The sequence below is a fragment of the Lepidochelys kempii genome, chromosome 27, assembly GCF_965140265.1.
Source record: "Lepidochelys kempii isolate rLepKem1 chromosome 27, rLepKem1.hap2, whole genome shotgun sequence".
Lineage (NCBI taxonomy): Eukaryota > Metazoa > Chordata > Testudines > Cheloniidae > Lepidochelys > Lepidochelys kempii.
Window position 1 is genome coordinate 14,284,161 of NC_133282.1, and position 25,892 is coordinate 14,310,052.

Here is a 25,892-nt window from a genome sequence, read left to right on the forward strand (position 1 = left end):
TTGCTGATCTTGTCCTGCCAATTAATATGGAGCAACCGACAAGTCCTTTTGTTCATCCCTTGTGGCTCCTTAGAGACTAACGCATTTAATTGGGCATAAGCTATCCTGGGCTAAAACCCACTTCACCAGATGCTCAAATAAATGTGTTTGTCTCTAAGGTGCCACAAGGACGCCTCTTTGGGCCGGTTCTGGCGGAGCCTCTGCGGCCGTCCCCGCTCCGGCAGGGGCGCTCAGCCCGAGAGACCTCCCCGCCCGGCCCGGGCAGCGCCCGCTCGGAGAACAGGACCCTGCCCGGGTAGGCTGGACCGGGCGGGGTCTGGACCGAGCCCGTTCCGGTCCAACGCCTCTCTCCCGAGTCCTCCACGGAGCAGGGGGGCAGAGCCGAGCCGAGCCGAGCCGCGGCAGGAGCCATCGGGGATTAGGGGCGAGGGACCCGCGGCCGCTTTCTTCCGTGTTCCGGCTTCCTGCAGCCAGCCGCGGCGGTGCGGGGCAGGGATGCGGCCGGGCGCCGGCGGCGGGGCCGCTGCGGGGCTGGGGATGGCCCCGCACGTCTAGGTAAGGGGCCGGCCGCGCCCCCCTGGCTCCAGACCTGGGCGGGGGAGGGCTGGGATCTGCCCCCCCCCCCCGGCTGGGGCTCAGCAGCTGCCCAGGCTCGGGGGCTGGGCACGGGGGGTCTGTCTCTGTCCGTCCGTCCGTCCGTCCGTCCCACCTCCTGGCCGCTCCGGGGGGGGCTCTGGGGGGTCTGCTCCCGGCTCTGGGGGTGCAATAGGCTAGTTGCGGGGGTGGGAGCGCCTGGCCGCCCCCGTCCCGGAGCAGGGACCCCGATATGCTGGGCGCTGTCCCCGGTGAGGGCAGCCGGGGACCGGCAGCCAGGACGCCTGGGTTCTATTCTCAGCTCCGGGGAGGCAGGGCCGGCTTCGGGGTTAGCGCGGGGGACCGGCAGCCAGGACGCCTGGGTTCTATTCTCAGCTCCGGGGAGGCAGGGCCGGCTTCGGGGTTAGCGCGGGGGACCGGCAGCCAGGACGCCTGGGTTCTATTCTCAGCTCCGGGGAGGCAGGGCCGGCTTCGGGGTTAGCGCGGGGGACCGGCAGCCAGGACGCCTCGGGTTCTGTTCCTGGTTCTGCCACTGACTTGCTGAATGGCCGCGGGAAAGTCACTTTCCCCCCCTCCTGCCTCAGTTTCCCCCATCTGTAAACTGGGGTAGGGACACTGGCTGAAGTGCCCTAAAGGAGGATTAGACAGTGTTTTGAAAATGCAAAGGGCCAATTCTTAGCCGTTTGATTGGGCCGGGCTGTTGCCCTGCTGTCTAGCCCAAGTGTAACTGTGATTGCATTCTGCCTCCTTAGATTCCTCCCCCAGTGTCACTTGGGTACAGCCGTCTCCTTCCCTTCCTGTCCTAAACCTGGGGCTCCGCGTGGCTGTAGAGCAGCCCCTGCGTGCCACCCCAGAAGCTGCTGCATTTCAGAGGGCCTGGGTGACGCGATGCTCAGACGCTTCCTTTGGGCGCATTGGCAAAGCCCTCTGGGGTGAAAAGCACCGTAGGCATCTCGGGTATTTTTAGCAGCGGCGGTGAGTGACACCCGAGTGGGTAGGCAGATTGAGGCGGCAGGCATGGCGGAAATTTACAGTGAGCGGAGGGAGATGGGGCCTCCCCGTGGAGCACGCCTCGTCCGGTTCATTCACACGTGCCTGGTGGCCGTTTGTGCGACAGCAGCGCCAAACCCAGGCTAAGAGACGGTCCTGGCCCTGAGGGGCTGATAGATTGGAACGACAAGGCAGTGGGGGAGGGCGGGGGGGGGCAGATTTTCAGAGCAGCTCAGGGCCAGCGCTCGGTACTCGCAATCCCGGCCTTCAGCACCCACTGGGCAAACCTGGTCTGTGCCTAGTCCCGGAACCAAAGCCCTAGGTCTAGTCTCGCGTTTTCAGGTTCAGCCTCCTTTTGCAACTCCAAAGGGACCTTTCCATGCCCCCCGCTGCCCTTAAACCCTTTCCAGCTCCTCCCCTCATCTTTGCACACCCCCAACCCAGCACCTGTTTCCTGACTCCAACACCCCTTCCCTCTGCCTGTATGGAGCCAGGCACTCCGGGCTTTGTGGCCTGTGGTAACCGCTCCCCCATAAACCGAGAGGCAGTAAAATCAACGCGGCACATCTTCAATGGGGGAGGGCAGTTGGGTTCAGGCTGGAGTTTGGGGGTGGCTGTCAGATCAGGTGGCACCGTGGAGGGCACAGGCCTTAAGGCTATCTCTGGGACGCTAGCTTCACACACCGTAGCTGTGCCAGTCTCTAGGGCTCCATTCACAGATTATCAGCAGGTCACCCAAGGTAGGAGGGTAAAGAAGGGGATCTGCCCTCATGAGCTGCCTGCAGAGGTACTGAGTCACCGCTGGCCACATGCAGGAAATGCTGAGGAAGCAGAATGGGGCAGGGTAGTTGGGAGGATGGAGTTTGCACTCTGAACCCAGCTGCCTGGCAGCTCCCAGGTAATTAGCTGTCGAGGGGAAGTTGCACTTGTCCGTTGGAAGAGAAGCCAAAATAACTCTTAGCGGGTTTTTCTCCACCCGGAGTAAGAGTGACGCTGGGCCCTTCTCCAGCATTTTCTACTCGGGGATCTCAAAGTGCTTCGTGTGTGTTGGGGAGTTAAGACTCAAAATCCCATCTGAGGTGGGTCAGTATCGTTATCCCCATTTCAGATGGGGGAAACTGAGGCACGGGGGGATGGGAGGGACTTGCCTGGGGTGAGACAGTGGGTTCATGGCAAAGCTGGGAGTAGCACCTAATAGTCCTGGTTCCAAGACACCCCTGCTCTAATCACTAAACACACTCTCCTTCTAGAGTTGGGATTAGAACCCAGGAGTTCCTTGGGCCCTCTGCTCTAACACTAGACCCCACTGCTTCCCAGAGCCAGGACTGGCACCCAGGAGTCTTGGGTCCCAGTCTTCTGCTCTAACCATTAGACTCACTGCCTGAAACTTCTGTACTTTTTAACTTGTCATCTGAATTTAGACGAGGGGTGGGAATATATAATTATTATTTGCATTATCAAAGCACCAAAGAGCCCTAGTCAGGGACCAGGACCCTGCTGAGCCAGTCGCTGTGCTATATATGTATTTACTCTCCTTTTTATGTTTCACATGGTAGATCACATTAAAAAAGTAATTTAGTGAACAGAAATTTGCTCGGAAAATATCAGTTTCCCTCCAGTTTGAGTTACATCTGGGTTTGTGATCAGCGTGTGCTGGGTCTGGGTGACTGAGATTTCAGCTGGTATAAAAGCTGGAGAAAATGTGAATGTTGTCAGGAGATATTTTGGGGTGTGGTGGGGGGAAGGTAGGTGTTGGCCCCCTGATGCCCATACCCTCTAGTTAGGAGACTCAGTTGTTAACTTCAGTGGGAGTCAGGGACTGCTGGGCTCTGTTCCCAGCTCTGCCACTGACTTGCTGTGGGACCCTGGGGAAGTCACAGCCCTGCTCTGTGCCTCAGTTTCCCCTCCCACCCTTGTCTATTCAGTCAGTGAGCTCTGTGGGGCAGGGACTGCCTCTTATTATGTGCAGGTGCTGCTATCATGCAAACAGACCCTGACCCACGTCTCAGGCTGCTTCCCAGTATTGAACTGAAAGTGGCGAGAAGAGGTTGTGCGAAGGGAGCGGGGTGGAGGAGTGAAGAGTGGTGGGCCAGGAGAGATGGCGAGGAGGGGTGGAGGTCTGGGGCCATGGCAGCTCTCTGTGTGGGGTGGAGGGGGCAGCAGGCAATCGTGGGGGGCTGTGCTGTGCCTGGCATTCCAGCTGGTGCTTCCCGGGGCTGGGAGGTGGAGGGGGTCGGCCGATGTGGGTGTCAGGGATAATCAGAGGAGGCAGAACGCAGTGTCCTGGAGAGATGGCTGAGAGGCCCTGGCCTGGGCTTGGAGCTGCTGGAGGAGGCAGGATCCCAGGGTGGGTGGAGAGTTTGGCCCTAGGTCCTCAGAAGTGTTGGAGGGACCTGTTCAGTCCATCCAGCAAGTCCCCGTCCCCATCCTTCCCAAGGGGGCATTTGTGGCACCCACAGTGTGGTCCAGGGCACACATTTGCTGCCTTTGTTTCCTTCCTACTCCCCATTCTGGGCTTATTCTGGGGGGGATTTGGAACACTGTCTTCAGCTTTCCTCGGGGGGCAGCGTGCGCTGCAGGGGTCGCAGCAGGGGACTTTGAGTTAGGACTCCTGGGTTCCTTTCCCGACTTTGGGAGGGGCAGCTGTAGAACTGGGAGTCAGGACACCTGGGTTCTGTTTCAGCTCTGGGAAGGACGTACTGTGTGTAGTGGCTCATGCTGGGGGACAAGAATTAGGACCCTGGATTCTGTTTCTAACTCCCCCACCGCCCACTTGCTGGGTGATCTTGGGCAGGTCGCTTCCCCGCTCTGTGCCTCAGTTCCCCTTCCCCCTCCCCCCCCATCTATAGTATATTCCCCAGATCTCTGCGTGCAAACGGTATAAACACAGAGGCCTATGAGCTGATTGGGAAGCTGGGAAAGGCCCAGTGCCGAAAGAGTTAAACCTTCCTGAGGCTTGTGAATGACCCTGTTGTCATAGCATCAGGGACAGGCAAGGTGTAGAACTCTGTTAAACTCCCATCCAGGCAACCCCCCTCTGCAGAAATACAAAGTTTTGTTTGCCAAGGGAGGGTGCAAAGGAGAAGGACAGGGAGGGCCAGGTGCTAAGATTCCCCTCCCCCACCATGTTCCCTCAATGTCACCACACCTGCTTCCTCCCCACGTCCCCGCTTGGCCTCCCCAGGGTTGTTAGCAGGGATCCTGCCAGCTGCCAGGGGCCCTGGGTCATGGCTTCCTGGGGAGCAGGAGGGTGATGGGGAGTAGCAGATGGGAGATTCCTAGCTCTCCGGTGAGTGGAGACACCAGCCGTCCTCTTCTGAGGATGAGGCGTGAGGAGGCAGAGACATGGGGAACGGGGGATGTCAGTGATGGATGGACAGTCAACCTGTGGAACTCGCTGCCAGGGGATGTTGTGAAGGCCAAAACTAGAACGGGGCTCAAAAAAGAATGAGATCTGTTCATGGAGGACAGGTCCATCAGTGGCCATTAGCCAAGATGGGTAGGGGACGCAACCCCATGCTCTGGGTGTCCTATAGCCTCTGACTGCCAGAAGCTGGGACTGGACGACAGGGGGTGGATCACTCGATAATCGCCCTGTTCTGTGTGCTCCCTCTGAAGCACCTGGCATTGGCCACTGTCGGAAGTGGGCTCGATGGCCCGTTGGTGTGACCCGGCGTGGCCGTTCCTACGGACCTGTCCGCTCGTGCGCGGCATTGCACCTTGTCATTTCATACGGCCAGAAGGGGCTATTCCATCGTCTAGTCTGGCCCTCCATATAGCCACAGGCCATTAATGTTCCTCCTGTGTTAAATCCAAAGACTTCAGCTCGACGAAAGCATTTCAATCCTTAGGAGACTAACCTGCCTCGGCAGAGACTGCGGGACCTCTGCAGGGTTGGTCGCAGGGTTCGTGCCGGCTGTGCCCAAGGCCCCTGCCGTGGCAGGGAGTTGATCAGGTGTGATATGTCCAGGTGATCCCAGCAGGAGCCTGGTGCCCCGTGCTGCGGAGGAAGGAGAATCCACCCCATGAGGTCCCTGCCAATCTGCTTGGGCTGGGGGGGTGGGAAATCCTGTACAAACCCCAAATCTGGCAACCAGTCTGACCCTGAGCAAGTCAGTGGGACACGCCAGCTGGGCAGCGAAGACAGGGTCACTGGCCACCTCTGATCCTCCTTCAGAGGCAGACTCTTAACCAATCCAGATGCTTTTCCTCTGTTGTTAACCCACTGTAGACCACCTGGTCAGTCTATCTTGCTGTGAGAATTAGGTATCGAAGTAGGAAATGAAGCCACGAATTCCCACGGCCGTGGCTCTTTTGGGTAATGTTAATTTGGCTCCTGAACCCCTGAGGTCTGAGTATCGCTGCTCTAGACACTTGTGTCCTGCCTCGTGGGGAGGGGAGACGCAGAGGAGACGAAAGCTCCTGGCCTGAAAAGGGGGGTGGGAGGGGAGAGAGACAATGCCCAGATCGGACCCTCACTGGGGCGTCCTCTCCCGCTGGCCCACAAACCCCTCTCATCTTCTGCTTGCTCCCTGGGCTCGCCCATCGTCTGCACAAGCCCCTCTCCTGTTCAGCCCTGAAGTGTGTGTGTGGGAGAGAGTTCGCCCTCTAGTGGCCGGGCCCACGGCTGGGGAGGGGAAGGAACCTGCGACTGCTCTCCCTATGGCGGGCTATTGCAAGGGGACGTCCAGGGTTCAAATCCTGGCTCTCCAAGGTGGCCATATATTGTTACGTGATCCTTGGTCCCTCTACCAGCTGACGACTCCTGACGGGCTGTGGATGAGCTGGGACGAGTGGATGCTTTGCAAGCGGTGCAGAGTCCCTCCTGCCACGGGCAGGTCGGGACGGGGGATGATAGAATCCACGTCTCTCCCCAGTCTGGCCAATCCCTAGGGCCTGGGATTGGAGTTTGCCTGCCTAGCACCCCCAGCAGTGGGTGAGGGCACCTAGTTTGCTTATGAGAATGTGCTATGAGACTGTCAAAAGCCCTATTAAAACCAGGCGAGATCACTTCTACTGTTTCGCCCATGCCTAGGCCAGTAACCTTGTCAAAGAAGGAAATTAGATTGGTTTGGCATGATTTGTTCTTGTCAAATCCATGCTGGCTAGCCCTTATTACCCTGTTATCCTCAAGATGCTTACAAACTGACTTGTTTGCTCTGGTATCAAGTTGGACTGATGGGTCAATAATTCCCCAGGTCCTCTTTATTACCCCTTTTAAGGATAGGTCCTGTGTTTGCCCTCGCTAATCCTCTGGGACCTGACCTGTCCTCCTCGAGTTTGCAAAGATATTTTCTCACATTTCCAAGCTTGATTCAGCTAGTTCCTTAAGTAGCGTGGTGTGAATTTCATCAGGCCCTGCTGACTTGAATACATCTAACTTACCTAAATGTTCTTTAACCCGTTCTTTCCTTCTTCTGGCTTCAGTTCCTTCCCCCTTGTTAATGTTAATTGTGTTAAGCATCTGGTCAGAATTAATCTTTGTAGTGAAGACTGAAGCAAAATAGGTATTAAACACCTCTGCCTTCTTGATGTCAACATCCATTATTAGCTTCCCTTCCCTGCTAAGGAGAGGACCTTCCCTTTCCTTTGTCTTTCTCTTGCTCCTAATGTATTTATAGAACCTCTTTTATGCTTCTAGCTAAGTGTAACTCACCTTGTGCCTTTGCACCTGGGCCATTCATTTATATTCATCCTTAGCAATGTGTCCACATCCCACTAGGCTGTAGATCCTACTAAAGAGGAGAGGATAGACGCTGATCCTACTCTTTGTGGGATTCCCTTTTTGATTTTCAGGTCATTAAAGAGTTCCGGATGGATCCCTACTGGCCTCTCACTATTCTGGCTCTCTTTCCTTTGCACCAGGATATTTGCAGAGCTTTGTGCACCCTGGAGCCTGCCGGGTATTCTCCACAGTGGTCTCCGCTAGTTAGAAGAGCCTTCCGCTCCATGCCTCCTACCATGGAGACACTTCCATAAGCTAGCGGCATCTCCCTGAGGCAGCTACCCCTAGCCCTGGTGCTCCTTTGCTATGCTGCAGCTTACAGACAGTGTGCCAAGCAGATGCAGCTTCCCAAGAGCCTTCTGTATCGCGGTGAGATCTCTTAGGGCTGTGGAATAGTCTGCCAAGGGAAGTGGGGGAAGCTTTGTCCCCAGGGACCCTTAAAGCTAGACAGGACAGAGGCGCAGGAAAATGTGTTTTCAGGAACAAGCCTGCTGGGACCGAAAGGGTCTCTTCTGTGTCCAGCTCCTGTGATCCGATGTTCCAACAGAGAGCGAAGCCCCCCGGAGCTCTCGCTTGCATTTCTGAGCAAAAAAGAAAAGCCAAAGGGCCGGATCCTCAGCGGCTGTAAATCTGCCTCTGTGGCACGGTTTTGATTTACCCCAGCTGGGGATCTGGCCCCACAAATGCAGTCAGGTGACACTGCACGTACCCCTGAGCTGATCGGATCAGAGCTGGCTTGGCCACACAGTACTGTCTGGATCTGGTGGTCTCCATGGGAATAAGCTGGCTTTTAGCCCAAAGCCAACCTTGGTAAGGCTCCTGCTTGCAAAATAAAAGTCCTGGGGGGGCTGTAGGGGCGATCGTTGTTCGTGCGGGACGTGCAAGGTAAAGGTCTGTGTACAGTGGGGTACGTGCTTCCCTGGCCAGAGGTCCAGAGTTCCCACTTCTTAGCAAGATGAGACTGAGGCAGAAGGGAAGGTGCCGGGATCTGCCCCTGACTGGCTAAACTCTGAAGGCGAGATCCTGCATCTGGTTTAGCGTCCACTCTGCGGAGCCCTATGCGAGCGGGATGAGAAATTTGCAAATAGCCCCTTGTCCGTGGAGGTGTTAGAGATCCCGTGGCCCTTCTTGTAAGTGCCAGGGTGTTCGCACCAGCGTCCAGGCCAAATTCCAGAACTGGACCGGAACAGAAGGGGGCTGCGGGCTGGGAGCGAGGCGCATCGGTAGAGCTGGGCCGGGTTCGAGGGCTGGAATAGCAGGGGGGCTGCAGGTCGGGATCGAGATGTCTGCCCCCCACCTCGGAACCTGCCTGTCATTCTCATGGCAGCGGCAGCTCCAGGAAGCGGGTCACAATGTCGCCACGGTGCCACCACTCCCAGGCCGTAACAAGCCGGGGTTTGGTTTCTCTCCCCGCAGGAGGGCTCCGAGCTGGAGATGAAGGGGTTGGCCTGACCCCGAGGGCCGTCCTGTTGATGAGAGGGAGCCCCCGGCCATGGGCAGCCACGAGAAGGAGCCGGCCTCCCCCCGGAGGGCACCGGCGCCGTCCAGGTCCAACAGCATCGTGTCTTCCAAGCACAGCAGCGCCCACCAGGTCTGGCATCTCCCCTCCCTCTCGCCAATGCTCCCACCAGACCCTCCCCTGCCCCCGGGACCAGAGCTAGGCCGGGGAGCCTCCTCTCCAGAGATCCCTGGCAGGGGGGATGGGCAAGAGGAGGCCTGGAGACCTCGCCCCAGAACCGGCTGCCCGGCCCCCAAAAAGCAGGGCCAGCCAGAGAGGAGGCCTGTTTGCACCAGGGGTCTGACGCCACCCATCAGTGACTTGGGAGCCAGGGATGTTCTCCTGGGCCCGTGTTGCATTGAGCTGGAGCAAAGGCAGGGGCTGGGAAGAGGTCCGACGGGGAACCCAGCTCCCTGCTGTCCCCACCCGCAGTACGGCACGGCCGTTCCCTAGTGCCGAATGGCGCTGGTGCCCCCACAGCCCTGGGCGGTGTGTGCGAGACAGAGAGAGATCATGGTCCATCACGCCAAGGAAGGCGCGTCCCGGGGCACTAAGGGAGCAGCGCAGGGGTTGCTATAAGACTTGTTACCTCCCTCGGCGCCCGGGGGTGGGCAGCGTTGCGGCCTGTCCGTTCCCAGTCAGACCCCCCCACCCGTGTGCTGCAGGGCTCCGAGTGCTGGGAGGTGGTGGACGAGCCCCGGGGCAGGATCGGGCCCGGCCAGGAGCTGGAGCGGCACGAGGGCTACCTGCTGAAGAAGAGGAAGTGGCCCCTGAAGGGCTGGCACAAGGTGAGAAGGCGAAGAGGGGGGATAGAAAACCACTCCCCTTCCACAACCCGGCACCCTGCTGTCACATCACTGTCTCCTTGCAGTGCAGCTGGGGGACTGTGAAGGGAAACTCGGGGCATTGCCCCAGCAGGAGGCGCTCTTCCCCACGCCGGCACTGATCGAATGCCCCAGCAAGGCCCTGCCTGCATCATTACAGAGCCCAGGGATGGGGGGTATCTGGCTAACGCTGGGGCGTTCGTTGACCCTGGTTTCTTTGGTCAGCTCCCAGCTTGGGTGGTTACGTTCTGCCTCCAGGGGATTTCCCTCTGCAGCTTCACGGTCCTCCTTCACTTCCTGTCCTAAACTGCCACGCGTTGTTAAATAGCTTCCAGCTCAGGCCTGGCTGCATTTCGCGGCTCTGTGAGCCATCCGTGGGCAGTGTGGCTGTTAATTGGGTCCTGCACTCCACCCCAGAGGCGGCTGCATTTCAGTGCTGGTGGAAGCGATTCCTGGATGTCATTTGGAAGGTGTTCTGGCATCCTCTAGGTGCCTTGAATCCAGCGCGTGAGCAGGGCTTCTAGGGGCAGATCACGCTGCCCTCTGCCCCCGACGTTCCCGCCCTCTTCTCCCTCCTTCAGCCTTGTTTCCTTCTCCTCTTCCTCCTGCAGAGATACTTCGTGCTGGAGGAGGGGATCCTGAAATACGCCACCACGCGCCAGGATGTGAGTATGGCACAGGGCTGGGTGCCTGTCCTGGCCTCTGGGCAATCACGGGGCTGGCCGGGGGCCAGGATCAGTCTGCCTGGGGGAGGCGTGCTGGAGCTGGCTTGCAAGGACCCTATGGATCGCACCCCCATTTCACCACCATCCCCCTGCCCCAAGTGGGACTGGTTAGGAAGGGGTCTCTCACTGGGGACCTTTCTTCCCCCGATCCAGGTGGGGTGAGGTGGGCGGGGCGGCACGGTACACTGAGACGCAGGGGTGGAATCCCATGTGCCCGGGCACTGCCCGGTGCCCGCTCGCGCCCCAGCTGACCTGGGCCTGCAACCCTGCCCCTTCCAGGTCCTCAAGGGCAAGCTGCACGGCTCCATCGACGTCTGTCTGTCCGTCATGTCCATCAACAGGAAAGCGCAGCGCGTGGACCTGGACACGGAGGAGAACATTTACCACCTCAAGGTCCCGGAGCTCGGCCTGGGCACGGGGAGAGTGGGTGGTGGAGGGAGGAGACAGGATGGGGAGAGCGGGAGTGGGTGGTGGGTGGGGAGAGGCCGGGGCTGTGGAGTGGGGATGTCTATGGGGGGTGGGTCACACCGTCTCATCTGCCCCCACCCCCCAACTCTCTGGGATCTCCCCCTCCTGCAGATCAAATCCCAAGAGCTCTTTAACAGCTGGGTGGACAAGCTGTGTTCCCACCGCCGGGTGGAGAAGCCTAAGTGCCCTGTGCCCACGGGGGCCCCGGCCGGGCAAGTCCTGCCCCCCACCCAGGTGAGCGTTGCCCATCTGCTTTGGGAACATGGGATGGGACTGGGGGCTCCCATCTGTGGGGTGCGTGTGAGGGTGGGGTGGCCATGGGAGACTCTGCCCCTTTGCGAGATGGAACCCAGGCGTCCGGGCCTCCCCCTCCCCCTATGGACAGAGTCTTCCCCTGGGGGCTCCCCTAACCTCTACCCCTGTCTCCCCCAGGGCTACGGCTCCTGGAACCACGTCCTGCCGTTGGATGGCGCCCCAGGCCTGTCCGCGCTGAGCAGCCCCCGGGACAAGGTGAACGCCTGGCTGAAGGACAGCGAGGGGCTGGATCAGTGCTCGGCAGGTGAGAGGGGTGGGAAGGCTGGGGCAGGGGTGTGGAATTCGGGGGCTGTGGCACCCGACCTGAAGGCCCCTTTAGGTGCCCCGTCCCCCTCCCCGAGTGATGGGGGTGGGGAGTGTGGCACCCACTTGCTCTCGTTCACTGCGGCTGCTTCCCTGTTTCTCTCTGTACCTGGCCCCCGTCTGCCCGCCCATCTCAGAGCTCTCCGAGTGCCAGGGGAAGCTGCAGGAGCTGAACAAGATGCTCCAGAGCCTGGAGATCCTGCACCGCATCCCGTCCGTGCCCCTCATCTCCAACAGCCAGGTGACTGGGGGCGGTGTGAGGGCTGGAACATGGGGGATGGATCCTTCCTGTAGGGCGGTGCTGGCTCTCCAGGGATACCCTGCAGGGCAGCCGGGGGGCAGTGCTGAGATCAGTGTCCGTACTGCTGAGAGCGGAGAAGACCCCAGATCACAAAGGGGAGCCCAGGAGAGGGATCGTGCCCTAAATCCATGGTGATGGGCTCTACGCAGGGTCCTAGGTGCAAAGCCATCCACATGGGTGGCATGAGTCTGAGCTTCCCATGGGCTGTTGGCAGCGGGTGGGGCAGGGCAGTGGGGATGCCGATTCACTAGCCAGGTGCAGCGTGGTTGTTAATTGGGCCCTGTGCTTCACCCCAGAGGTGGCTGCATTTCACCCTCAGCGAGCGATCCCTGCGTGCCACTGGCTGTTAACTGGGCCCCGTGCTTCACCCCAGAGGTGGCTGCATTTCACACTCAGCGAGCGATCCCTGCGTGCCATTGGCTGTTAACTGGGCCCCGTGCTTCACCCCAGAGGTGGCTGCATTTCACGCTCAGCGAGCGATCTCAGTGCACCACTGGCTATGGCATCACACCCTGTCACCTGAGTCTGCCCCTCGGCCCCCCTTTCCATGGTTCCTTCCCCTCTTGCCAGGTGGGTCTCACGCTCTCTCTTGGTTACAGACCTCAGCAGCTGCAGAGAGACCCAAAAAGGGGAAGCGAACCACCAGGATCTGGTGCACCCAGAGCTTTGCCAAAGACGACACCATCGGCAGGGTGAGTGGGGCTCTGCTTTGTGGGGGGAGGACCTTGCTGATTCGACTTTCCCCAGACCCATGCCGTGCTGGGTTCGAAGGGTAGAGGGCGGCTGGAGCTGACCATAGGAGAGGGAGGCCCCTGGCAAATGAGGGGGCTGGAGGAGGCCACAGCATGAGACCCCCAAGTGGCCTCGACAGCCCAGATCCCATGCAGAGCAGAGTCAGGGCTTCCAGGGAGATCCCCACACAAGCCAGATTCCCCGCAGAAGCGCGGCCTAGTGGCTGGAGTGTTGGGGGGGGGTGTCTCTGAGAACGGCACGAAGCCCCTTGCGGGGGGTCAGAAATCAGGCTGACGTATGAAAGGGGGTGCTCCATGGGGATCTAACCCTTCCCTCCCCCGCTCCGCGCCCCCACAGGTGGGCCGCCTGCACGGCTCCGTCCCCAACCTCTCGCGCTACCTGGAGTCGAGCCAGAGCCAGCCAGCCTTCAGCCTCCCCCCGGAGTACAGCCAGCTGCCGCGGAACTTCTGGATCCTGGCCCAGAAAGGTGGGATGGGTTGGGAGTGGGGGGCAGGGTCAGCCGTGGGGACAGGACATGGGGCCTGCTGCTCTGAGGGCAAAAGCTGCTTTGCTTTGAGCGAAAGGACACCCCCCCCACCCCCCCCGTCGGATTGCCGCCGTCCAGGGAAACGCACAAAGCGCTTTACCTGGTCCAGCCACTGGGGGAAGACAAAGCTCCCTCCACGAGGATTGCTCAGCGGTTTGAGCACTGGCCTGCTAAACCCAGGGTTGTGAGTTCAATCCTTGAGGAGGCCATTTAGGGATCTGGGGCAAAAATTGGGGATTGGTCCTGCTTTGAGCAGGGGGTTGGACTAGATGGCCTCCTGAGGTCCCTTCCAACCCTGAGATTCTATGGTTCTATGAAAGCTCAGCACCAGGTGAATGTGGGGGACAGCCTGACCTTGTCCCCCCTGCCCCTGTCTCTAGTGCACGGGTCCCTCAGCAACGTGGTGGCCGTGCTGACCGTGGAGAGGAATCGCCTCCAGGAGATGGGGCGGGCGCTGGATTTGCAACGCCAGGCGGGCAGCGCCAGGAACGCAGCCGTGGCTGGGGTAAGGCCCCAGGTGCGCGTGGCCAGGGAGCCGCGGGCTGATCCCAGCTTTGCCCGCCGACTGCCGGCATCCCGGTCCCCTGGATGGGTCATGAGCGGGGAACTGAACCCGGCCGCTCTGCTTGAGCTGACGGACGAGGCCCGGGGAAGCAGCAGCCTCGCCTTGCCCGCTGCAGCCACTAGAGGGAGACAAAGACCCTGGCGCTGGCGGTCATCGTCCCAGTTCGGCTGCAGTTTGCCGGGCTCCAGACTGGAGCGGGGGTCCCCGGGGGGGGAGATCCTGCGCTCCCGCTCCACCTCCTCCAGGCACCCGCCAGCATGGAGATCCCGCTAGCTAACGAGATGGAGAAGCTCTGGGTCGTGGGTTCGAATCCTGCACGGGGCTGTAGCGACTGGAAGTATGGACCGTTGGGTGGCTCTCTGGTTATGGAGTGTCGGCAGGGCGGCCCTGGGGGGGAAGGCTACACTCTGCCACCCGTGATCAGCAGAGCCCGGCAGGTGCCAGGCGGCCCCGCGCCCCAGGGCGTGCAGGAGGCGCCCCGGAGGGGGTGCTGGGCCAGGCCATCGCGAATAGGGGGGTGGGAGGGAGGAAGGAAGGGACATGCTCCCGGGAGCGGCCCCCCCCTCAGCGTTCCCTTGTCTCCTCCTGGCCCAGGCTCCCTCGCAGAACCCGGACCATGTGGAGTATCTGCAGCGTTTCCACGCCCTCTCCATCTCCTCCGACGCCACGCTGGACTCGTTCACCTCGCTCCACCCAGACGAGGTCAGGCGCCCTCTGGGACGGGGAGGGAGGGGAGTGAACAAGGGGGGGGTCAAACCTGCCCCTGCCATGGGGGGCCGAGACCCCCCAGGTGCCACCTGGCATAGCCCGTGCGCTGTCAGCGAAGGGTTACGGTGACGGTCTCCTTCTGCCCCCTCGCAGCCTGAGGCCCACCTGGCCAAGGGGCGGAAGCAGCAGCTGTCCAACCGCAGCATCGTCTCGCTCTCCGACTCGCACACCGAGTTCTTCGACGCCTGCGAGGTCTTCCTGTCCGCCAGCTCCTCCGAGAACGAGGTGAGGGGCCGGGCTGGGGGGGATCCCCGCTGCAGGGCTGTCCTGCACCTGATCCCAGGCCCTGCTGCATCGGTTGCGTCAGGTGTCTTATTGGTTCCCTCGGGCTAGCTCCAGGGGTTTCAGCGGGGTTGACTCACCAACGCTGACGTGGGGGCCGGCTGACAGCGGTGGTCCTGGATCAGTTATACGTGGCACGGGTCTGAGCAGTGAGACCCGCCCCTCTGTCCACGCAAACGCTCACGCATGTACCTGTGGGCACAGACCTGCACAACCAGGGCACGTGTGCGCACAGCCGTGGCCACCTCCGCACACGCACGGACCACACAACAGCCATCGTGTACGCGGGCACACGCAGCTGTCCCCACATGTGCATCGGTGTCTCCTCACAACAGCCACACAAGGACACAAGGTGCCGGCGTGGCCGCCAGGGCCACAAAGTTTAGACATCCCCAAGGACCCTGGGGGCGGGGCTAAGAGAAGGGGGAGGGGCTAAGGAAAGTGGGTGGGGCTAGAGGAAGCCACCCCATGCAAAAGCCTTTGTTTGCTGCTTTCCTTTCCTTGGCTGGGTTTGGGTTTTGTCGCACGCATTTGGCCTCTCTCTGTTCTTTCTCTTCCGTCCTCCTCTCCGCCCTGGCCCAGGCGCTGGCCGAGAAGCCCCTTCCCCCCCAGCCCCCCAAATCATCCTCGTGAGCTGTTATTTGTGTCTCGTGTAGACGTGACCTTGGTGCATTAGAACCATTATCCCTAGAAACCAGCTCCCGCTCTCTGCCTCTCCCCCACCCCCCACTTCTCCCCCTTGAAACCCCCACCCCGATCCTGGGTCTTCTGCGACTGAACCCCCAGCTCCCAGATGACCCCCCTTTCTAGATTCTAGCCACCTCCCTGCCTGCGTCTAGTGGGGGGGCGCAGGGCCCGGAGCCTAGACAGCTCCCTCCTGCCCTGTCTGTGCTTTGGGGCAGGGGGATTCTGGCTCCCAGGGGCTTAGGTTGAACCAGGCTCCCAAATTTGGAGTGGGGTAGCAGCCAAATGCACCCGGGGGCCAGTACACGCCCCCCGCCCCCCAATTCTCCGTAGCCTGGGGGCTGCTCCCCAGCCGGCTCCGAGGGTGGGGGATTTTGCCCCACCGGCTCTAGGGGGAGCGGGGGTGTTTGTGCTTTAACCCTCCCTCCCATCCACGCAGCCCTCGGCCTCCCCACACCCCCCCCCCCCGGCTCCCCAGTTCCCGGCGCCCTGCACCAGTTCCAGTCCCGTCGTTGCCAACCCGGCCTCTGACCTTTCTGCCCCTCCAGGCCTCGGACGACGAGTCCTGCCTCAGCGAGGCCACCAACAGCCTCTCCGACGAGGCTGGGGGGGACGGGCGCCTCCAGAGAGGTATGGGGGGGGCGGATCACCAGGGGTTGGGAGAGGTGCTGGATGATGTGGGGGGCATTGAGGAGGGGGAGATGCTGGGGGGGCTGGTGGCTTGGGGGAGGTTAATGGGTGATGGCTGTGGGGAGGGGGAGAGGTTGGGGGCCAATGGCTGAGGGGCTGATGGCTGGGGGGAGGTTAGGGGGTGATGGCTGGGGGGAGCGGGAGAGGCTTGGGGGCTGATGGCTGGGGGGAGGTTAGGGAGTGATGGCTGTGGGGAGCGGGAGAGGCTTGGGGGGGGCTGATGGCTGGGGGAAGGTTAATGGGTGATGGCTGTGGGGAGGGGGAGAGGTTGGGGGCCGATGGCTGGGGGGCTGATGGCTTGGGGGAGGTTAGGGGGTGATGGCTGGGGGGAGCGGGAGAGGCTTGGGGGCTAATGGCTGGGAGGAGGTTAGGGAGTGATGGCTGTGGGGAGGGGGACAAGCTGGGGGGGGCTGATGGCTGGGGGAAGGTTGGGGGGTGTTGGCTGGGGGAAGGGGGAGAGGTTGGGGGCCGATGGCTGAGGGGCTGATGGCTGGGGGGAGCGGGAGAGGCTTGGGGGCTGATGGCTGGGGGGAGGTTCGGGAGTGATGGCTGTGGGGAGGGGGACAAGCTGGGGGGGGCTGATGGCTGGGGGAAGGTTAATGGGTGATGGCTGTGGGGAGGGGGAGAGGTTGGGGGCTGATGGCTGGGGGGAGGTTAGGGGGTGATGGCTGGGGGGAGCGGGAGAGGCTTGGGGGCTGATGGCTGGGGGGAGGTTAGGGAGTGATGGCTGTGGGGAGGGGGACAAGCTGGGGGGGGCTGATGGCTGGGGGAAGGTTGGGGGGTGTTGGCTGGGGGAAGGGGGAGAAGCTGGGGGGCGATAGCTGAGGGAGGGGGTTGGGCTGGGGGGGGCATGGCTGCGAGGAGGGCGCCGGGCTAGGGGGGCCGACGGCTAGGGGGAGAAGCTGGGGGTGGTGACCGGGGGGAGGGGAAGGGGACTGGCTGTGGGGAGGGGGACCGATGGCTGGGGGGAGGACCCAGTTGACTGCCCCCGCCCGCCCCTAGCAGGCCGAGGCGGGGCGGAAGGCGGGCCGGTGCCCTGCGCCTCCGAGACGGGCGGGGGGGCGCTGCCGGCTCCCCCGCCCCTGCCCGCTCTGGTGCCCGCGTGGCTCCCACGCCGGAGCTGCCTGCCGGCCCCCAGCGTCCCCGCCAGCGACATCAGTGTGTGGAACATCCTGCGCAACAACGTGGGCAAGGACCTGTCCAAGGTGTCTATGCCGGTGCAGCTCAACGAGCCGCTCAACACCCTGCAGCGGCTCTGCGAGGAGCTGGAGTACAGCGGCCTGCTGGACGCCGCCAGCCGCTGCGCCGACCCCTGCGAGCGCCTGGTACGGCCCCCCCCCCCCGCCTCTGATCCTCCCCCCAAGCCCTCTGCCCCGCTCTCACCGGAACAGACCAGTTCTCGGGGGGGCCCTTCTTCGGCCTAGCCCGTCGCTGCGGGGGGTTCCTGGGCTGGCCACGTTCCTTCCTGACCCCTTCGGCTCAGGCCCTGAAGCATGAGGGTCGAAAGCCCGGGCAGCTCCTTCCGCAGCCATTTGTCCTCATTCCTAGAAATGTCTAATCCATTCGCCCTGCAGCAGGGAGTTCCACCCATTCATAGCCCTTTCCGCATGGTCCCACCTCCACTACATGAGTGGAACACGTCTCTCCCTGTAGCTGCCCCTCCACAGCACCACCTGCTGTGGAGCATGGGTGTTACGGCCAGATATGGACCAGGCCCCAGTGACTCTCTTCCCCCCCCCCCAGGTCTGCGTCGCTGCCTTTGCTGTCTCTGCCTACGCCTCCACCTATTACCGTGCGGGCAGCAAACCCTTTAACCCCGTCCTGGGTGAGACGTATGAGTGCGTTCGGCCGGACAAAGGCTTCCGCTTCATCAGCGAGCAGGTACTAAGCCGGCTGGCCAGGCTGGGGCGGGCGGGACACAAGGACAGGAGTCAGCCACTGTAACAAACTGACAGTGGATGTGACCCCCCTGCCCCCTCCTAGGCGGAATCCAAACTGCCTGCTGCATGTGTCATGAGCACCGTACTGCTCGCAGCTGGTGGGGATTCGCCAGGCGTTAGTTTGCCTCTCTCCCCCAAGAAGAACACCCGGGGCACAGAGGAGAGGTGTCCGTAGCTGAGAACGGAGATGGGAGGTGGGGTGGGGGCTGCAGAGGAGAGAAAGCTCTCATGCCGCAGGTGGGGGGAATTGCACCTTCCCCCAGCCCCAGCTCTCCAGACAGAGGGCACAGATGCGTGACGCTGGCCTGGGTGAGGCATGGCTCTTCCTTTCTCTCCCCACTGCCTGCAGGTTTGCCACCACCCGCCCATCTCCGCCTGCCACGCAGAGTCAGACAACTTCATCTTCTGGCAAGGTGAGAACCAGGGGATCAGGGCTGGGTCAGAACCGCCCCGGCAGCAGGATTCCCTGCCCTCTGTGCTCAGGGACTCAGGACCAGGGGCTGGGTCAGAACCGCCCCGGCAGCAGGATTCCCTGCCCTCTGTGCTCAGGGACTCAGGACCAGGGGCTGGATTGGGACCAGGGGCTGGGTCAGAACCGCCTGGACAGCGGGATTCCCTGCCCTCTGTGCTCAGGGACGCAGGACCAGGGGCTGGATTGGGACCAGGGGCTGGGTCAGAACCGCCCCGGCAGCGGGATTCCCTGCCCTCTGTGCTCAGGGACTCAGGACCAGGGGCTGGGTCAGAACCGCCCCGGCAGCGGGATTCCCTGCCCTCTGTGCTCAGGGACGCGGGACCAGGGGCTGGATTGGGACCAGGGGCTGGGTCAGAACCGCCCCGGCAGCGGGATTCCCTGCCCTCTGTGCTCAGGGACGCAGGACCAGGGGCTGGATTGGGACCAGGGGCTGGGTCAGAACCGCCTGGACAGCGGGATTCCCTGCCCTCTGTGCTCAGGGACGCAGGACCAGGGGCTGGATTGGGACCAGGGGCTGGGTCAGAACCGCCCCGGCAGCGGGATTCCCTGCCCTCTGTGCTCAGGGACTCAGGACCAGGGGCTGGGTCAGAACTGCCCAGACAGCGGGATTCCCTGCCCTCTGTGCTCAGAGATGCGGGACCAGGGGCTGGATTGGGACCAAGGGCTGGGTCAGAACCACCCCGGTAGCGGGATTCCCTGCCCTCTGTGCTCAGGGACGCAGGACCAGGGGCTGGATTGGGACCAGGGGCTGGGTCAGAACCGCCCCGGTAGCGAGATTCTCTGCCCTCTGTGCTCAGGGACGCGGGACCAGGGGCTGGGTCGGGACCAAGGGCTGGATCAGAACCACCCCGGTAGCGGGATTCCCTGCCCTCTGTGCTCAGGGACGCGGGACCAGGGGCTGGGCGTGGGTCAGAGCCAGGTGGGAGGAGTGCTCCTCTGTACTCAGGAGCGCGGGTTTGGGTCAGCACCGCCCTGAGTGTGCGCCCGTCTCTCTCTGCTCCCTCCAGACATGAAGTGGAAAAATAAATTCTGGGGCAAGTCCCTGGAGATCATCCCTGTGGGGACCGTCAACGTCAAGCTGCCCAGGTGAGTGACTCCCGGGGCTGGCGAGCCCCTGCCCTGGGCACCTGCCCACCCCCAAGGTGCCGGGTCCCTGCCCCCCAGCGCCCGGTAACTATCTCTCTCGCTGGCCAAGGTTCGGGGACCACTTCGAATGGAACAAGGTGACGTCCTGTATCCACAACATCCTGAGCGGCCAGCGCTGGATTGAGCATTACGGCGAGGTCCTGATCCGCAACACCAGGGACAGCACCTGCCACTGCAAGATCACCTTCGGCAAGGTGGGGGGGCCGGCCCCACAGCCTCCCTCGGCCCCCACAGCCCCTCTCGGCCCCCTGCCTTGCCTCCAGCCTCCCACCCCCTAGAGCGGGGCCGGGCCCCTCGGCCCCCGGCCTTCCCTCCAGCCTCCTGCTCCACAGAGCAGGGCCGGGCCCCATGTCCTCCCTCTGCCCCCACATCCTCCCTTGGCCTCCGGCCTTCCCTCCAGCCTCCCGCTCCACAGAGCGGGGCTGGCCCCCACATCCTCCCTTGGCCTCCGGCCTTCCCTCCAGCCTCCCGCTCCACAGAGCGGGGCTGGGCCCCACATCCTCCCTCGGCCCCCACATCCTCCTTCAGCCCCCTCTGCCCCCTTGGCCCCCTGCCTTGCCTCCAGCCTCCCGCCCCATAGAGCGGGGCTGGGCCCCACATCCTCCCTCCGCCTCCACAGTCCCCCTCGGCCCCCTGCCTTGCCTCCAGCCTCCCGCTCCACAGAGCAGGGCCGCACCCCACATCCTCTCCTCGGCCCCCACATCCTCCCTTGGCCCCCACAACCCCCCTCGGCCCCCCACCTTCCCTCCAGCCTCCTGCCCCATAGAGCGGGGCTGAGCCCCACAACCCCCCTCAGCCCCGCGCCTTCCCTCCAGCCTCCCACCCCACAGAGTGGGGCCAGGCCCCACATCCTCCCTCGGCCCCACAGTCTCCCTCGGCCCGCTGCCTTCCCGCCAGCCTCCCACCCCACAGAGCGGGGCCAGCCCCCACATCCTCCCTCGGCCCCCCACCTTCTCTCCAGCCTCCCACCCCACAGAGCGGGGCTGGGCCCCACAGCCTCCCTCGGCCCCCCCACACCTTTAGGGGTGGGTCAGACCCCCCTTCCCTCTCCCACTCACCCCCTTTTAGCTTCTGCCCCATCTTCTCTTTGCTCCCAGCCTCCCCCTTTCCTTCTCCTCCGCCCCATTCACTCCTTTCCCCCCGCCTGGCATTTCTTCCCCTCCTCCCTTCTCCCCCTGCGGTGTCTCTCCCCCCTAACCCCTCCGCTCCTCCGGCAGGCCCGCTACTGGGGCTCCAGCGTCAACGAGGTGCAGGGAGCGGTGCTGAGCCGCGGGGGGCAGGTGATCCACCGGCTCTTCGGCAAGTGGCACAAGGGGCTGTACCGTGGGGCGCCCCCGGCTGGCCAGTGCCTCTGGAAACCCAGTAAGAACCAGGGGCTTCTTCCTGGACGGACCGGCCTTCTATAGGGGACGGGGTCACCGCCCCCTGCAGGGACAGACCTCCCATCCCATAGGGTCGGGCCCTCCATAGGGGACTGGGAAACCACCCCCCACAGACCTCCCACCCCATAGGGGCCATCCCTCCATAGGGGACTGGATCACCGCCCCCTGCAGCGACAGACCTCCCATCCCATAGGGTCCGGCCCTCCATAGGGGACTGGATCACCACCCCCTGCAGCGACAGACCTCCCATCCCATAGGGTCTGGCCCTCCATAGGGGACTGGGAAACCACCCCCTGCAGGGACAGACCTCCCCACTCCATAGGGGCTGGCCCTCCATAGGGGACTGGGAAACCACCCCCTGCAGGGACAGACCTCCCATCCCATAGGGTCTGGCCCTCCATAGGGGACTGGGAAACCACCCCCTGCAGGGACAGACCTCCCCACTCCATAGGGGCTGGCCCTCCATAGGGGACTGGGAAATTGCCCCCTGCAGGGAGAGTTGCCCCCCCCCACCCCTTAGGGATCGGCCTTCTCTAGGGGATTGGGACATCACACCTATAGCTTTGGCCTCCTTTGCGGGACAAGGGGGGTGTGCTGGCCCCTGTAGGGACAGCACCTCTAAGGGGACTTGTGGGCAATAGCCCTGCACCCCATTACCCTCGTTGCACATGAGGTTTGGGGGGCCCAGGCAGGAACCCCAGTCTGGGCTGTGAGGGAAGCGTCCCGGCTCCCAGCCTCACGCCCCAGCCTGTCCTCGGCGGGGGGAAGGGTGCTCTCTGAGGGTGGGGGGTTGGAGCGGGAGGGGTGCTCAGAGGCCGGGTCTGTATCATCCCCCGCGCAGACCCCATGCCCCAAGAGCACGAGAAGAACTACGGCTTCACGCAATTCGCCCTGGAGCTGAACGAGCTGACGCCGGAGCTCAAACGCTTCCTGCCCTCCACGGACACGCGGCTGCGCCCCGACCAGCGGTGAGTGCGCCGGGGGTGGAGTCCCCCCCTCCGTAAGGCAGCCCCATCTTCTGATCCGGTGGGGTCTCGCAGGCTCGGGCTGGCTGAGTCCTGGCGCATCTCCTAGGGAAGGGGGATGTGGTAGAGGGGGTGTAGCTGAGACCCCACAGCTCATTGCAGCTGTGATTCCCCCGCCCACACACAGGTACCTGGAGGAAGGCAACGTGCAGGCGGCAGAGTCCCAGAAGCGCCGGATCGAGCAGCTGCAGAGAGACAGGCGCAGGGTGATGGAGGAGAACAGCATCTCCCACCAGGCCCGCTTCTTCAGGTACCGGCTCCCTGCTCGGCCGCGCCTGCGAGCCACCTCCCTGCCCCGCTCGGAGGAGGGGACCCCAGGGCCCACGTGCAGGTCCCCAGGGTGTTGTGGGACGCCCCCACCCCCGGGTCCTGGCTCATGCCAAAGCCACACTGTGGTCGCAGGAAACTGGAGCAGGAGAGGGGGCTCCGGTCTGGGAGGGGCCTTGGGACTCAGAAATGGGGGGAGCCCCTGGGATATTTTGGGATATTTGCGGGGGGGGGGGCGGGAAGCGAGTTGGGGTTCAGGCCTGGATGCTGGGCCCAGGTTAGTCGCAAGGCCCAGTCCGCAGTTGTCTGCCCGGCTCTCTGGGGCGCCCCCCGGGGGGGCTGAGTCCTGCCCCGGTGCGGCCAGGACCCCCTGCGCCTGACCACGTCCTTCCCCCTCCCCTCTCCTCGGCAGGCGGCAGACGGACCCCGGCGGCAAGGAGTCCTGGGCCAGCAACGACACCTACTGGAAGCTGCGGACGGAGCCCGGCTACACCAGCCTGGACAGCGCCGTGCTGTGGTAGCTGTGGGCGTCCCGGGGGCCGCCCTGCCCAGCGCTCTGTGCCCCTGCCTCCCAAGCACAGATGGATTAGTGGGCAGGGGCTGGGCCCCCCGCCCCCGCGCTGGACAAAGTACAAGGAGGGCAGGGCACTGGATCCCGGCTGCCCCCTCTGGGGTCCGCTGGGCCGTTCGCCCGGGTGCCTCGGCAGTGCCCCCCAGTGGACAGGGTGAAGATGCCACGTGTGAAAGGTGTCCTGGCCCTTCCTGGGTCCGCCCAGCTCCCAGCCCAGCCCCGTCGCTGCTGTCTGCTGGCCGGACAGCCCGCACCCCGCCGGCACCTCATGGACCGTGGGGGGTGCTAACCCCATGCACTTAGTTCTGCCTTCCCCCCCACGGGGGGCACCACGATGTGGGGGCGGGGGGGGGTGTGGGGGAAGCTTTTATTTTTCAAATTCTTTGTATTAATTTAAACAAACCTGTACACAGAGGGGGCTGAATTGGGATCCCAACTCAGCCCCGGGGCGGGGTGAACAGCGGCACATGGGAGGGTCTGCACAGGAGATGGGAGAATCCCGGAGAGGAACTGAGCCAGCTGTGTTACCTAATGGTTGGCCTCAGGACTCCTGGGTTCCATTCCCAGCTCCAGGATGGGAGTGGAGTCTAGTGGTTAGAGCAGAGGAGCTTTGGGAGCCAGGACTCCTGGGTTCAGTTCCTGGCTCGCCCAGGGCCTGTACGGATGGGTGAGGGGCGTCCCCAGCTGGGATGCGGGCGTTAATGACTGACTGTCTGTCTGTAGAGCCCTCGGAGCCCCCTCTATGCCGGGGATGGCGTGTTCGCCGCAGGGGAGCTGGGAGTTGTTCCCCTGGGGGCCCCCAAATCTGTTCAGGGCCTGAGCCAGCCCTTTTCTCTCACTTTTTTGGGGGGCCAGGGGATGCAGGGTCAGAAAGGACCCCGTGGGCACCAATGCTTGCGGGGAGGCGGTCCTGGGCTGGAGCACTCCGATCAGTTACCCTCAGGGGGCACCGTGGAGCGCCACCTTCCCACACCCTCACCCGCCAACATGGGGGGCAGGGATCCCCTGCGTGGCTTGGGGTTGGCCTGCAGGCGGGCAGACCCCGCCCCCTCCTTCCAGGCCTGGTCGTGCTGGGTTTGGCCTTTTGTTGAATCAAACCTTCCACGCCTCTAATAAAGGATCCCGAAGAGCCCGAGTGCAGTGTCTCCTTCACCATCACTCCCCCGCCCCCACCTTTCCTCTCTCCCCCGTCCCAACCTGTTGGGGGAGGGTCTTCCTCTCTGCAAACCAGGTCCCCTCCAGCCCACCCATGGGCTTCTTTCCTTCCTGCAACACAATGGTTTCAGACACTCCTTATCTAGGGCAGGAGGCTTCATTCATTCATGTGGCCTAGGGGTTAGAGCCGACAGCCAGGACTCCTGGGTTCTGGTCCCAGCTGTGAGAGGAGAGTGGGGGCCAGGGGTCAGTTGTGGGCGGGGGTGGTTGTCAAAGTGAGGTCTCCTGGGTTCTGTTCCCCATTTTGCCTCTGGATGCAAGTCACTTGTCTCTGCCTCAGTTTCCTCACCAGGCTGGCTAGAGCTAATTCACTGGTGTAACGTGCTTGGAAAGCCCCAGCTGGAAGGTGCTGGAGCCAGGCAGGGCTGCTGGTGCACACCCAGCAGGGGATGGCGTGTTGCACGGCCCCCGTCAGTGAATGAGCACAAGGGCTTGGGGACAGGTGAGCTGCTGCCACCCCGCGTATGGGGCCAGGCCTGCTGAACAGCTTGGCGCTGTGTGGGGTGTGGCCGCCCCCCCAAGGCGGCTGCCTGCGACCGCAATGGAGCCCATCCGTCCTGGGAGGGGGTGCAGGCTCCCTGCCTGGCTAGGTGCCCCCCAAAGCGCGGGGCCCGCTCCTCGTCCCGCCGTCACATCCCTCGAGTCACCGCCCGCCGGCTCTCGCTCACCTGTGCATCGCCCGCTTGCACCCGCTCAGCGGCAGGCCCTGAACAGCCAGCCCCACCCACAGGTATTGACACCCCCCCCCACCCATCCCCCAGCCTGCTCAGTGCATCCCTAGGCATCCATGTGCCCATCTCAAGCACGGCTGGGGTTGCACATGGTGACAGCCAGCCAGGCAGTTGCACCCCCCCCCTTGCACACACACAGAGATGGCTGTGTGTGTGTCACTCTCTCACATGCTCCCTGCACATCAGCTGCCCGGTGAACACACACGCACAGAGCCTCTGTATGCAGTCAGGTACTCAGCAGACTTACGGCTGGTGTGGCACCTGGTCCCATCCATCCAGGTGCCCCCCTCCCTCCCCCAGCCTCTGTACACAGGCCCCCTCCTGCCTGTGTCCCTGCTGTGCTCTCTCTCTCTCACACACACACAGAGTGTGGTTAGCCACAGCTTTACAGTTTATTTAAAGAAATTCTTAAGCCAAAAAAAAAAACCCCCCACGGAGAACGTGGAGAACCTGTACATGTTTCAATAAATATGTTCAAAAGTAAAGATTTTTTCTTAAAAAACAAACAAACCACCCCCCCCCACCACACACCCTCCCTCCCCCCCCCGCCCACTTCCCTCCCAGCACAGACCTGCACATTTCACCACCCACGCTTGGCAGAGTGTAAACAGGTTAGGCAAGCGAGGCAGGGCTGGTACTGACCCATGCCTGCAATGGGGGGCAGCCCAGAGCGGCAGGCTGTGCCCGCTTCTAACAGGCTGGCACCTTCCTCTGATTGTCTGGCTGAATAAATCCAGCTCCAGTGTTCCCAGGCTAGAGGCTTCAAATATTGCCCATCCAGGGGCATGCCCCAACTGGGGGGGTGGGGGGGGGGGAGCAAGAAAAATAACATTTAAGATGTACCTAAATCCCCCCCGAATTGTTAGGTGCGTAGCCAAATGGTGGAGGGTTTTGTGGGACAGGATTGCTGCTGGTTACGCGCTGGAGAGCAGAGCTCCCCCCCCCCCAATCCCCCACCAGGCGCTGGGGTGCAAAGGGGGGCTGGTTCATGCCTGGCAGAGGCCAGCGGCTGGGGGAATTGCTGGACGTGCGCTGGACATGGGGATGAGCCGTGTGGAGGGAGCATCATTCTGCCCTGCCCCCCCCCCCCCACGCTCTGAACTGCTGCAAGACGTATGAATATTTCTGGCTG

The 25,892-nt window shown here is 62.7% G+C and overlaps 1 protein-coding gene across 3 annotated transcripts; it reads left to right on the forward strand.

Moving 5' to 3' along the window:
- The first annotated feature begins 269 nt into the window (after positions 1 to 269).
- OSBPL7 (oxysterol binding protein like 7) lies at positions 270 to 25,209 on the forward strand. 3 transcript variants are annotated; one of them, XM_073325789.1, is made up of 23 exons: positions 274 to 555; positions 8,726 to 8,900; positions 9,473 to 9,595; positions 10,243 to 10,296; positions 10,636 to 10,749; positions 10,936 to 11,058; positions 11,257 to 11,383; positions 11,580 to 11,683; positions 12,343 to 12,435; positions 12,833 to 12,962; positions 13,403 to 13,527; positions 14,182 to 14,289; positions 14,449 to 14,580; positions 15,870 to 15,951; positions 17,014 to 17,336; positions 17,755 to 17,892; positions 18,301 to 18,364; positions 19,431 to 19,509; positions 19,619 to 19,763; positions 20,787 to 20,931; positions 21,793 to 21,919; positions 22,104 to 22,226; positions 22,656 to 25,209. In XM_073325789.1, exons 2-23 carry the CDS (start codon positions 8,802 to 8,804, stop codon positions 22,762 to 22,764), a joined length of 2,667 nt encoding a protein of 888 aa, XP_073181890.1. In that variant the 5' UTR covers positions 274 to 555; positions 8,726 to 8,801; the 3' UTR covers positions 22,765 to 25,209. The 3 variants fall into 3 exon arrangements, 2 of the variants coding, with proteins under 2 accessions (XP_073181890.1, XP_073181891.1); XM_073325790.1 differs by having other exon boundaries at positions 17,017 to 17,336; XR_012156371.1 differs by lacking the exons at positions 20,787 to 20,931; positions 22,656 to 25,209 and having other exon boundaries at positions 270 to 555; positions 22,104 to 22,193.
- Positions 25,210 to 25,892: the final 683 nt, after the last annotated feature.

Bases quoted from the DNA above. Each gene is read 5' to 3' on its own strand.
- OSBPL7 (XM_073325789.1), top strand. From the start codon at position 8,802: ATGGGCAGCCACGAGAAGGAGCCGGCCTCCCCCCGGAGGGCACCGGCG. The intron at 12,963-13,402 runs GTGGGATGGGTT...CCCTGTCTCTAG, and splicing joins CTGGATCCTGGCCCAGAAAG to TGCACGGGTCCCTCAGCAAC. The intron at 20,932-21,792 runs GTAAGAACCAGG...TCCCCCGCGCAG, and splicing joins CCAGTGCCTCTGGAAACCCA to ACCCCATGCCCCAAGAGCAC.